This window comes from Harpia harpyja, chromosome 7 (assembly GCF_026419915.1).
Source record: "Harpia harpyja isolate bHarHar1 chromosome 7, bHarHar1 primary haplotype, whole genome shotgun sequence".
Taxonomy (NCBI): Eukaryota; Metazoa; Chordata; class Aves; order Accipitriformes; family Accipitridae; genus Harpia; species Harpia harpyja.
The window spans coordinates 18,723,344-18,736,339 of record NC_068946.1 but is presented as its reverse complement, the minus strand read 5'-3'; the positions used below and the strand labels follow the sequence as shown (position 1 = coordinate 18,736,339).

Sequence of the window (12,996 nt, the reverse complement as noted above, 5' to 3'; positions counted from 1 at the left end):
AACTCAGAGCCCGCTCCTTGCTCCCTGCCAAATGGGACCCCTGGGGATGCTACTTTCCAATCCTGACATATAAACTCCCTTCATCTGTACACTGCCTCTTGCCCTTTTGAAACCAGTTCCCCTCCACCCCCCCAAAAGAGTGAGACAGTTTCTGTACTGCAAAGCTGGACCTGCCAAGCTTTCCCCATAGATGCATATATTTCATTCCAGGCAGAGCTGTAGCATCATCCGACAGCGTAGAAAACATGATGTTGTTAGGGTGTTGAGGGTCTAGTTTATTGGTGTAACACTGTCAGGCAATGAGACCTCCACCAGGTATGGCACTGTCATGTTCTTCTCATTGGAGTTGTGATGGGAATATACTTGAGTGCGGTGGGGCAAGGGATTAAAGGACAACAGTCTTCATCCTGCAGCCTACTTTCCTGGCTGCATAGAGGCATGTCTGCCATTATTTCTTTCCCTTTTTGATGATGGTGCATGGACAGTGTTGTTCCCTACCATGCAGCTCCTATCAGCTAGGAGTACGTAGCTCAGAAAGGAAGAACCAACGCTACATTTGTGTAGGACTGTTTCTGGTTTCTGTACCTTGCCAGAGCTCTCTCCTCTTAGGGACTGCCTCTCAGACACATATTCTGCAGGTCCAGTGATTCCATACCAGACTAGAGCTCGAACTTTAGGGTTTCACCTCTTGCTGTCAGCATCCCTCAAAGTTGCTATATGTAACAGAAAGTTTAAATGGTGTCATTATGGGAATGTCCTCCAGTGCAATGGCTTATGCAAACAGCCTTTACTGTGAGGGAGTTCCCAATGGGTTTGCCTTAGGAACAGCCCTGCACCATTCTCAGTTCTGTATCAGTAAGGAGGATGTGTGTTTTAGGATGAAAAGGTAGCCAGGCAGAAAAGCAAAAAGTGTTGGTTTTTTATCCCAGGATAGTTACCAACTGCAGGAGGTGCTGAAGTCAGAAGCACTTGTAAACGTTGAGATGTGTGTATGTGCCTCAAAAAAATTCAGACACTTCCCGTGCAACTAGAACATTCTTGGGCCCCATAAAGACAACCGATTGCCTCCTGCCATTTCCCCATTGTGCTTGTAATAAGCTTACGCCTTACATGATTGCATAAAGCCAATAAAACAAAAAAGTAGAATAGATGAATTTTCCTGTCAGACAACTGGGGTGTGAAAAATGTGTTGGGCTGTCTGTGCCAGCAGAGGATGTGAAGAAAGTGTGTGAAAAGTGGCCAGAAAGGAATATGACTTCTGCTAATTCAGATTACCACTTAGTCTTTAAATATACACATATATACATACATCTATGGATTGCAGCTGCTGCTCTAAGTTACCTCAAATTAGCAGAGATGTCTTTGTTTGCTACCTAGATAAAATTTAAAAGTTCAGTATGAAACTCTTGGCAGTTGGTACTGTATGTCTACTGTATATGTAATCACTGCAGATTTTAAAACAGCATCTAAAAAGGGGGAAAAGAAAAGCTAGGAGAAGAAAAAGGAGAGAGCCCAGTGTTTAAAATTTAAGGCTGTTTTCCTGATAGCAGCTAAAAGGGAACAGGCAGCAAAGAGTAATTTTAGCTATAGAAAGCATTTATGTAGGTTCTGTGTCAGTATCTGTTAAACTGAGCCAAATGTTCTTTGTATAAAGGTCTTAAGAAAAAAAAAAGGAAAAAAAACCCAGATAAAACAACCCCAAAATCCCAACGCCCCAAACCTTTTAAAACTAACAAGTTTCTGTCCTTTTTAATGAGTGGTTTACGGTTCATTTTTTTGCAAAAGAAACTTGAAAACAACGGATCAATTGCTTAAAGGTCTCTCTTCATCTCAGCATATTTCTTACATAATTAAACTCAAGAAGTGTAAAGTTAATGCTGAGAACGACATATTGTTCCCTCACCACTCTGGAGTTCATCACCTACCTGCTTTTCAATGATCCATTTCGAAACAGAGGGGAACTAAAGCCTTGTAAGAAGGGAAGGTTGAAATGCTGACCTAGACCTGACATGTAGACTATGAGTGGTCTTCCCTGAGTATTACAGGCTGGAGGAAAGGGGAGCCCCTCACTGCAGAAACAAGAGGCACAAGGAATGAGGCATAAGGCGGGCTGTGAACACCAGCAGCATTGTTCTCATTTTAATCACAAACATGAGATCATCTACCTCAAAAGGGCAAAGTTGTCAGTGTATCCTCAGAAGGGAAATACAGGCTCAGAAGGACAGATACCAGGTTGCCCCTCTCTACAATCACTTCCCGTTTAAATGTCATTGCTGTGAGGGTGTGACAGGGTAGAGGTCCCTCCCTGGGCAGAGACCCCTGGCTTTCAAACTGCAGGATGGTTTCTGCAAGCTGTTCTGGTGCACTTGAGGCTGATTCTTGTCAGGAGCACGTACACCAGCCCACTTGGTTGTCTCTGAGGAAGGTGCTATGTTTCCTCTGCAGTGGATGGTGAACTCAAAACATACCCTGCTTTCGGAGGCTTCATTGCTTCGTGACCAGCGGCTCGCTCTGATTTTTAGACTGGACTTTTAGGTCTTGCAGAGAGAGAAATAAGAAGCCAAATGGTCTTGAATTCTGCTTCCCTCAAAAGTATCTAGGCTCAACATATTTAGGTTATTCGGTATACTGCACCTTTATGCCATTGCTGTTAATTATGTTGAGGTGAGAGTAGGCTGCCTTCTTGCAGGTGAAAGTCAAATAGATGTAGTTAACAATAGCAGAGAGGGAGATCTTAGTTTCCTTGCAAATGTTTCACGCCGGGGTATTTTGCAAATCAAGAGTCAAATGGCTCTGCAGTCCAGACAGGTCTCAATATGCTCAGGTAATGAACCCAGCCTTGCTGAGGGGCTTCCATGTTGGTGTCCTTGCAGGTTGCAGTTCCAGTGGTAATCCTACTAGGGCCACACAGAAGTGTTGCTAACAAAATAATCATCCTCAAGTTCAAACAGGCGAGCACTCCTTGACATCTGCGGGACAGCGCAAGGCAGGTTGGGCAGCCAGCTGGGACCGCAAGCCCACTGGATTGTCCTTCAGTTGTGAGCACTCTCTGACATTGCACAGGTTGAGGTTCCCTAGGATTGTTAAGGCCGGATGCTCTCCCAGGGTAAATGGAGTACAGCTTTCTTGTTAGATGAATGAATCTCTGCCAGTTTATGCAAACTGATAATCTGACCTCTTTTCTTTTCACAATTTGGAGAAATCCCTGAGTCTGCCATTAAATAATTTATATTTTATGCAAGAGGAGTTGAAAAGCTCATTTTGTTTTCTTTCCTGATTGAGCTATTCAGTGATATCTCTGGGACGGAGTGCATCTGTCTTACATCTGTGCTGGTGACCACAAGATGCGGAAAGCATTGATGGAGTATTTTATTTTTAAACCCCAGCACTCCAAGTCTGTTGTTTCAAGGTAACCTTCTGCCTTGGTTCCTTACGTACCAGAACTTTTTGCATGCTCCACAGTGGATTTGGATACAGAATTCAAGATTATCACAGGAGATGAGCTGGCTTCATTTTGAGCTGGATCTTAGTGAGAACTGGTGTAACGGTATTGAATTAACTGAGGATGTAGTCCTTTACAAATAGCAAGGCATGCTAGCAAACATGAGAGAGAGGTTATAAGAAATAGAGCTTTTCCGATAAAGGAAAAAGAATACAATTCTCCTACAATAAATATCTTCCACTAAATAAATCTGCTTGTACTTTTCACCTTTAGTAACTAATGGTTTCTTACGCAGGTTCTTTCAGCCAGCTTGTAAATCTGAGGCTGCTCCAATGCAAGCTGACAGCTGTAATTTCTTTTCATGGAGAGGCTGTTTTATGTGTCACAAGTGTTCAGTACATGTTTGATAGAAGTTTATAATACTGTTGTGAAAGCCAACCCCCCTGACCAGAAGGCAGAACCATTCTCTCTGATGGGGAAGCTGCCAGCCCTGTCACATTGTATATTTATATTTTCCAGTTAGTGTACAGAACGAGATGGCTTTCAGAATGAGGTTCTCTCCAGAGTGCTCCCCCCTCCCCCCACCCCATTGACTCCTTTTCTTGATAGGAAATAGTTCACCCTTCAGAATATTGCTTTCTCGCCCATAAAAGGTTAAGCTACCAGTAGCTCCAGCAGGGACAAGGAAGCTTGCAATAATCTTACTTGCAAATGGCCAGACCAGGCTAAGGTTAAAAGCAAGGTTTGGTCTGCCTTGGCAGTAAGAAGGGCATGTGTTGCATCTGATCTTTGCATTGCTGTACCTTCAACTTCCCGAAGAAAGTTATGCTGGGATCAAATTCTCCCTCACCTGTTGCTCTAAAATGGCTTGTTCAACTGCAGATGTCTACAAGAGGTCGTCTTATCTTTACTTCTTCTAAGTTATGTTGGATCTGGGCATGCATTATGAAAGAGTCCTTCAAAGGTGCCCTAAGTACTTGGGCATTCAAGTCCTCATGGGAATAGGGTGTCCCAGTCTCCTGAGTGGTTTTGTGTTTTCCATTTCCATATGCCCATGGGAGTTAGAAATGAACTCATGCAAACCCAGGCTCTTCTTCATGTAAATTTGCAAACAGAGCATGCAAAGGCAGCCCAAAGCCTGTCCACATATGTTATCTGCCAGAAGAGAAGGCCAAATGTTTGAGCAATGATTAAAAAGATATTTAATTAAGAGAAGAGGAGACTCTGGTTGGTGTTATTTGAGAAGCCAACTGCCGAGATATTTCATATGCAGTAGTAAATCTTCTGTAGTTGCAGTCGAACTTAGTATGGGAACACTTAACTCTGGTGTTGTAACAAAGTATGTCTTAGCTGGGAATGACTTAGGCTTCAGGATCCAGGCAGTTTTCTTGGAATGGCACTGTACATGCACATTCAGACATTTCTGCACGCATGCACGGACACACACGCACTCTCAGCACAGAAATGTGTTTTTGCCTCTTAGCACAGTCTGGAGGAACGTCATGTTGCTCAACAAAACACTGTTTCTAAATCCTAGCTTTGATGCTGTATCTAATAAATTTCCTTTTTCAGAAGTCCTTCCGCCCCAGATTCCTCAGTGTAGCAGAACTACTGCATGAGGAAGGTTTTAAGGTAGGTGGTTTCAGTTATGTAAAGCTAGAGAGTTTTCAAAATCTGAAATGTACTCTGCCTGCTACAGGAATGGAGAACGTTGGAGTTTATTTGAAGATAGAGAAAAAAGGACATTTTCGAAGTACAACAGGGATTTTTAGCTGAGTGATCCATAAAGTCAGCAGGTATCACCCAACTAAAAGTTTTCATGATTGTTTAATTGAACATATGAGACTGTCATGAGGGCAAGAACAACCCTAGCTCTGCTATCAGCTTGCAACCAGGATGTCACATTATAAAGTCCTCTAAGTTCTCCAAGAAACAAAAATGCCAGCAGGATGCCATGGATGACAGGAGGGGAGGAAGGGGAAGCCTTTTATATGGAGAAGGTCTTTACAGTGTTTCATCTTCAGTGATATTCACAACTTGCAGACATACAAAATTTGTGGTGTTTACATCCCTCTTGTAACTCTTCTGCATCATTTTGCATCCATATCCCTATTGAAAGGTAACTAACACCACAGCCACAAAAGATTGGCGAGAGCTTTTTAGTATTAAGCATTTAAGAACTATTTTCCTCAGTGGCTTTAGTGTAACTACTAGATTTACAGTTCTGCCTTTCAAAACTTAGTGCTAGGCAAAAAAAAAAAAAAAAAAATTGTAAGTGATTGAACTTAAGCCCTATTGAAAGTCAGAGGGATTTAGGTTTTCCTAAGCCACTTAACTGCTTCTGGATGTGTTACTACCATTCATTGACTATCATCCATCAGCAAATCACAGATAACAGAATGTTGGGAAAGTCATGCTGTTCTCTGTATGTCTCTGTGTATGGAGAGACACCCTTGTGATGAAAAATGCCTTCCAAAATCAGCTCTGACAGCTAGGCTGTGTGTTGGGTCAGACCCACATGAGTTAAATGAAAAGTTCTGGTATTACGAAGCGCAGAGTAAGTAACTTTTTTTCCCCTTAACAGCTTTATGCCACAGAAGCAACCTCAGACTGGCTCAATGCTAATGGTATCCCTGCAAATCCTGTGGCATGGCCATCACAGGAAAGCCAGAGTCTGAACCTCCCTCCGGTCAGGAGGTAAGAGCAATACTCACCTTGTCAAATTTGTGTTAACATCCAGGACAGCAAGGGTCAAATTGCTGGCCCTGTTGAGATTATTGATAGTGATTTAATGGGACTTTGGATTCAATCCAAATGTTTTGCTTTATCTAATTCTGTCTGGAATTGTCACAGCAGGGAGGATTCAGCTTAATTAATGAACATCTCATTGAACAGTCCTATTTAATATGGCTTGGATGTATTGCTCCATATTACATTTTCATGCAAGGATACGTGGGATCTGAATATTTAGCCTCTAATGACAATCAGTCATGCCTTTTAACAGAGTTGTGCTGAGCTATATGAAGGTTGAATATTGCTTTGCATCACTGAATAGAACAGAAATAAAGCCCAAATTCCTGAGTTGCAGCTTAGTGCCTTAACCCCTCAACCTTCATTTCTTGGGATGTAAGACTAAACTCAAATGCAAATTTTCAGTGTTGTTTACCTGCATGCCTGTGCTATTCATCATAGATTTTCATTAAGCAAGACACACTGTGATACTGTCTTGTGCATTGTTTCTTCAGGCTGTTAAGGGATGGGAAAATAGATCTGGTGATTAACCTGCCTAACAGCAACACCAAGTTTGTCCATGATAATTATGTGATCCGGAGGATGGCTATTGACAGCGGCATTGCTCTGCTCACTAATTTCCAGGTACTTCCCATGTTTTTCTCTCTCCTCTCAGTCATAAGAGCCTTTAGAGCTTTCAAGCACTTGTGACCTTAGATTCCAGTGTGTTTGGACCCTTATTATCTCTGACAAATAATGATGTGCCTGAAAATCATGGCAACACAATTGTTTGAATGTATTTTCTTTTTGCTACTATACAAAATAATATTGCTCAAAATAACACACAAAAAAGAAGAAAATCTTGAGTCCTGTGCTGCAGCTGAAGTTGTTGCTGTATCATTTTCACTTCAGAGCAAACTTCTTGCACACGACTGCCTGTAACATGTTTAAATTATGCATGGGAACAGTTTCTTAGTGCGGTGTTTTTCCAGTACAGTCCTTAAATCTTACAGCAGGATGTAGCTGGGCTTGCTTGAATGATCCTTGGGGCAATCCAGTTCCAAAGTGCCATCCAAGTGGAATTGCTGCCTGTCCTGTTGCAGTCCCCAATTGCCAGTCATTATGTGTTTGTATCTCCTGACAAACCCCTTTCACATACTAATAGGGGAAGAGATATTTGGTAATGCAAAGTGGGACTCCTGCCGCCAGCTGTACCTTGACTTCCTTTGCAAGTGGCTTCAACTGTCACAGAAGAGCCTCATCTGGCTCTCATTAAGCACAGCAGCCAAATTCCGGTTGATTTCAGTGGGCGCTGACATGGAACCCAGTGACTTGAGCTGGTGTCCAGCTGTGCAAAATCTTCTGCTGTGATTGGAGTGAGCGGAGAGCAGAGAGAATGCCAAGCTGTAAGTTCATAGACAGGATAATGCCAAACATGATTAGCAGCAATGGGAAATTGAAGACCCATCCTTTGTCTACTTGCAAAACACATACTGACAACGAGAACAGGGGTCCCCATCCAAAATTTATTACCACACCTGCTTGATGCATTTCATTGAACCCTTTTGACTGCAGAGTTTTAATCTCAGTTTCAGAGAGGGAAACAACCCTGTGTTCTCTTAAAGGCTTGGGCTGTAGGGGAAAACAACAGCTCTCATGGGACAGAGCGCTCTTGCCAAAGCAGCCCAGCACCTCTAAGTCTCTCCATCTGGACAGGCAGGCTCCAGAGGGTTGGAGCCAACACCCATGCACAGTCACCTTGAAATTGGTATTGATTTGGATGGACTCAAGGACTGGACCTGCACAGGGTAGTTTCAGGGTGACAGTGTAGAATTGTGGAGCCTGCTCTATTAGAATCATACAATGGTTTGGGTTGGAAGGGACCTTAAAGATCCCCCCTGCCATGGCCAGGGACACCTTCCGCTACACCAGGTTGCTCAAAGCCTCATCCAACCTGGCCTTGAACACTTCCAGGGATGGGGCATCCACAACCTCTCTGGGCAACCTGTGCCAGTGGCTCTCACCACCCTCATAGTAAAGAATTGCTTCCTAATATCTAATGTAAATCTGCCCTCTTTCAGTTTAAAACCATTACCCCTTATCCTATCACTACACTCCTTCTGCAGAAGGCTTTGCAATGCTCAGTCCTCCTCTGTTTTATATTGACAGGTGACAAAGCTTTTTGCTGAAGCTGTCAAATACTCTGGGAAATTGGACTCCAGGAGTCTCTTCCACTACAGACAGTCTGACAATGGAAACACTGCATAGAAGAACTATATCCAACCTACAATCTTACTGCTTCTGGCACCACAAAATAGAGGGGATCTCAGATCATCCACCTAACCATCTTTCCATGTATTTTATGGCATCTGCACTGATTGTTTTTGCAACTCATGCAAACTAATTCCTAGCCAATACTTTTGATGGCTCATTGGAAAGCCATCCTCTCCCCACCCTCTCCACCATCTTCTCCCCATTTCCACATAGGATCAAATATTAGCCACTTACTAGATGGGTAGGTCCAGATGCCATCATAGCAGAGGAGATGAAAGGATATACAAGTGATCATACATGGGCGTTGTTCCTTCTTTTCATAACCAAGCCTGCTCCTCCTTAGAAACACCTTCCTTGGGTCCATACTTCCAGCTATTCTTATGCTGGACTACAAGAGCCTGGCCCCAAACTCCCAAAGAAAGACATGTAGCTTTCTCTTTCCATTGCTGATTATCGATGATTTTACAACTTTATGTAACAATTGAACACCCTCCTGCTTGATCCACCCAATGATACCATGGATGCCTCCCATGGTGATGAGTGTGATAGGAGCTCTTTAAAGACAGATGAACGTGAATTCCCCACAGTTCCCTGCAACAGCTGACAGGCATAATGCAGCTACTTTTTGTTTGGTTTTTAACCCTGGCCAAGAATCATCTTCTTCAGCCTGTAGATTTGATGGGAGAGGAAGGCTGTATGTGTGTGTCCTGGAATTGCTTCCAAGTTCTGCTCAGTCCTTCAGGCTATTATTATTATTTTTTAAATTCTGGTTCAACGTTCTGAATTCAGGCAGCTGTCCCCATATCATAAAGGCTCTCTCTCAGCTTTATGTCTGGCTTCAAAAGTGGAGAACTCCCCAAAGACTTCTGTATGTTGCTGTCCAACATTTTGTGCCATGATTGTGGGCATTAAAATTGAATCCTTTCAAAATGAGGTGAAAGTGTTGCAGTGCTTTACCCCTTCACTTTCGCTCCAGCCTTCTCTGCTGTTTTTTCAGCTCTGGCAATGCCTGCAAATGCTGTCCACAGAGCAGGCACCCACTGTGCCACATGGTGCTTGTTATCACTTGCTGTCTGCATGGCAAAAGACTTCAGCAGCTCTATGGCCAATGGCACTGCATCCTGCAGCATATACAGTGCCTGCCTCTAAACGTTTACCAGCTAAGAACGTATGTGTCTGTCTTTTTTCCCCCATGTTGCAGTATGTACACAGCACGCCCTGGAGTCAGGAAGGTTCCAAGTTGGACAACTTCTCTGGTACTTGCTAGAGTAAGCTAAAGTGGAACATTTTCCTCCAGTCATGCTCTGTCTGCCTGAGATGCTGGACCCAGGGCACTGCTAGCTTGTAATTACCTACCTCTTATGTATCCCCCAATGCCTGCAGCCCTGCCAAGAAATACTGCTGCCAGCTAGTGCTAGATATATGGTGGTGGAGCCGGGTACCACCCAGCAGTGCTTTTTCTGAAGCTATCAACACTGAAAGTAGCGCACTTTGGGCTGTGTTAAGGAGATGAGCAAACCTAGGCTGCTTCTTGCATGTGCTCTTAAGTTCCCTTGGGTCCCAAGAAGCTTCGAGTGTAGAGAGAGAATAAGGGCGGATAGATAGTCTGGAGTTTTTAAAATTAATGCTAAAACATTTCAAGAAGGATATAAAATCTGATGAGAGCTGTTATTGAGAAGTGCAAAGGAGTGGGCAGAGGCTGTGATGCCTTTGGGTACCATGGGACTCTCTGAACAATTGGTGCTAAGTGCCAAGACCAAATTGTGAACCAGGTGCGGACTTTATTTCTGATCTGGTTGCCATTCCAAGTGCTCTTGTCATGGACATTTCTTCAGCGCTAACTTTTGTGATGAACACAACCCTGCCTGCTGTGCATAGGGAGAGCTTTGCACTTTTAGAGTAGAGAAACCGAACAAAAACAGCCCAACCAAAACTCCAGAAGAGCCCAAAGCCATCAAGTGTTCACCCACTCAGTTGTGAAATGGATGACTAATGGTGGTTAATGAAGCAGCACTCTAATGCATCCTGCACGGTTTTTTTTCAGTGGCAAAAATCCCATTAACAGCTGGTGTCATCTCACATCCTCCCACCCTGCTTTTACCTCTAGTAGTGAACAAAGTGACGTCTTAAAACATCTGTATTCTCTTGTTCTTCCTCTTCTGTTTTGTCACTTCTCTCATGAGCTGAAAATGAAATAAATGCCCTGGATTGTGACAGCTACTCATTCTTAAATTCTGCATGGCCTGGATTCTGCCCTTCTTTTTTTTTTAAGTCTTTTTTAAAAGCATTGATGAACACTAGTCTGTTAGGAAACTATCATTCTTATGTTTGACAGTGAATGCATCATTTAATGCAGAGCTGCTGTATGCCTCAGAGGTGAGGAGGTGGTGGGAAAAGAGCAGCAGGACAAAGCGAATGCTCTTTCTCTTCAGCTGCGTGTACACAAGAGAAAGGAGAAGCCCTGATCCCCCAGGAGAGACATGTGAAATGTAAGTGAGGAGCCAGATGATAGAGCAGCAGGCTAAGAAACATTGAAGAGATGGGAACTTTAAAGAAGGGGCTGCCAGTTTTGGAAAATGGGAAAACTGCTTTTAATTCAACTTACTTAAACAGTTCTCCTGCCAATTAGCTAACAGTGTGCATGTATGTGTATCTATGTATACATCTATCTATACATTTCTGTTGTTACTTACTGCAGCAGCTGCAGGTACTTAAACCACAGCTTCTTTGCTGTCCACAGACTCTCGTATAATTAGAGTGGAATTTAGTAGAAAAACACATCAGGGCTGAATATATGCTGCGTACCCTGTAATTATGCAGTACTGTTAATGTTTTGCTGCTGGTGCTAAACACCCGTCCCTTTCCCACTCCTCTGAAGCAGGTGACACTAATGTCCTTCCACACTTAATCAGACCCATCTATATATATACTGTCCCCTGAGCTGTCTTTTCCTCCATCTCATTTTGGTGTCTCCTCACCTTACCCTGTTGAAGAAAAAAAATATCATTTTGCTCTGACTGAGGCAATATGAAATAACTCCTATCATGGTCAGAAGGAGCCAAGAAATCATCCCCCAGCTTACCTTGTGCAAACACTGAATGCTAGCTGAATCCATTTCTCAGTATGTTTTTCCTCTTTGTGTAATGAAGGTGCGGACACTATAGGAAAAGATTTTTAAGTATCTACAGCTTTGGGGATCAATGCAGATCTAAAAAAAAAAAAAGTTACAATTGGTATCCTTTGTACCAAGCTCATCTCTGCTTTCAACAGATTCTGCCTTATAAATGTCTTTTTCTTATTAATCTTGGGGAGGGTGACAATGACAGATGAAAGAGGATGCTGTTCAAAGCAAGAAATTTGCTAATCTACAAGCAGTCAAATAATTTTATTCTTTTTTACTGTCTTAAAAGAGGGTTGATAAAAAGACATATGAAGGTATAAGAGACAGTACAAAGCACAACTTTTGAGATAAGCGCAAGAAAAGGTGGCAAGAGCCATGATGAAATATGAAGGGACCTAATTTTTAGTAACAGAGATGGGTTTTTTTCTCAGTAGTCAGTCTGCTGAGCCACTCTCTGGAGCCATAGCTGTCCAAGTGTGCCAAGTGCTGGGAAGCCCTGGAGGCTCAATTTCCCAGGAGGCACTGCTGAATATTGAGGTCAGGCTCTTTATCCAGTTGATCACCTTCCTGGATTTAGTCTTCTGCAGTTAGCACCATTTTAGTCACTTGGAGATTGCTCAGGCAGCCCCTGCAGAGGTTAGTAGCAAAGCAGTGATAGTTTGGCATGTTGAAAGCAAGAAGAATGTAAGAGAGTGAAGACAACTTACTGCTACCACTTTCTGCTTTCCTGCTAGAGGTCTTAAAACACAGGAAGGTGAAAGCATATGCTTTATATAAGTGAAAAAAAAATAATGAAAAGCTTTAAGAAACCTCTTTGCTCTAAGACCATTTGAAACAGTCAAAATCAGGTTTCTGAAAGTCCTAGGAAGTAGCCAAGTAAGAGAGACTCCATGATCTGAAAGAGCTCTTGGCAGTGAGCAGAGACATAAGTCTTGCAGGTCGCTGGGTTTTCCTGGACTGGATGTTGCCACCAGCCTGTAAGGCATCTTTTTTTCCTTCCCCCACATACCAAGTATATTTTGCACTCTCAAGGTTTAAAAGCCTATTTGTGCTTTTGTTCTCTGTGCTTCCATCAGAGGTATCTAGGAGTCTGGCTGAGAGCTTAGCACCTCTATAACTTCATTATAAAGTGATCCATGGAAGTAGGGAAGGGATTGGAAGTTAGCACTATACTAAAACCCACAACTGCAGTGTGTGTGCAATACCAGTGGCTCGATGCATGCCTGGTGCCTGTATCCCAGTCGGATGCAAACAACCATTAGCAGGAGGGTGGACTCATGCAACAGCCACGACAAGGTGGTAAAAGGAGAAAGCACCTCTGGCTCCTTCTGTTTATAGTGTTTACAACAACAAATCATAGTCAGAGCAGACCTGGACTTCGGGAAGCTTTCAGCAGATGTAATTAGTGCTGTTGTCATTGCTGCAAGGA

The 12,996-nt window shown here is 43.0% G+C and overlaps 1 protein-coding gene across 1 annotated transcript in view; it reads left to right on the top strand.

The window, feature by feature from the left end:
* Positions 1 to 11,227, top strand: part of CPS1 (carbamoyl-phosphate synthase 1) — a 107,317-nt gene extending 96,090 nt beyond the window's left edge. Inside the window, exons 35-38 of the mRNA XM_052793356.1 lie at positions 5,015 to 5,074; positions 6,027 to 6,139; positions 6,688 to 6,817; positions 8,342 to 11,227. Coding sequence (XP_052649316.1) covers positions 5,015 to 5,074; positions 6,027 to 6,139; positions 6,688 to 6,817; positions 8,342 to 8,440 — 402 coding nt within the window. The 3' untranslated portion in view covers positions 8,441 to 11,227. The remainder of the gene's footprint in view (positions 1 to 5,014; positions 5,075 to 6,026; positions 6,140 to 6,687; positions 6,818 to 8,341) is intronic.
* Positions 11,228 to 12,996: the final 1,769 nt, after the last annotated feature.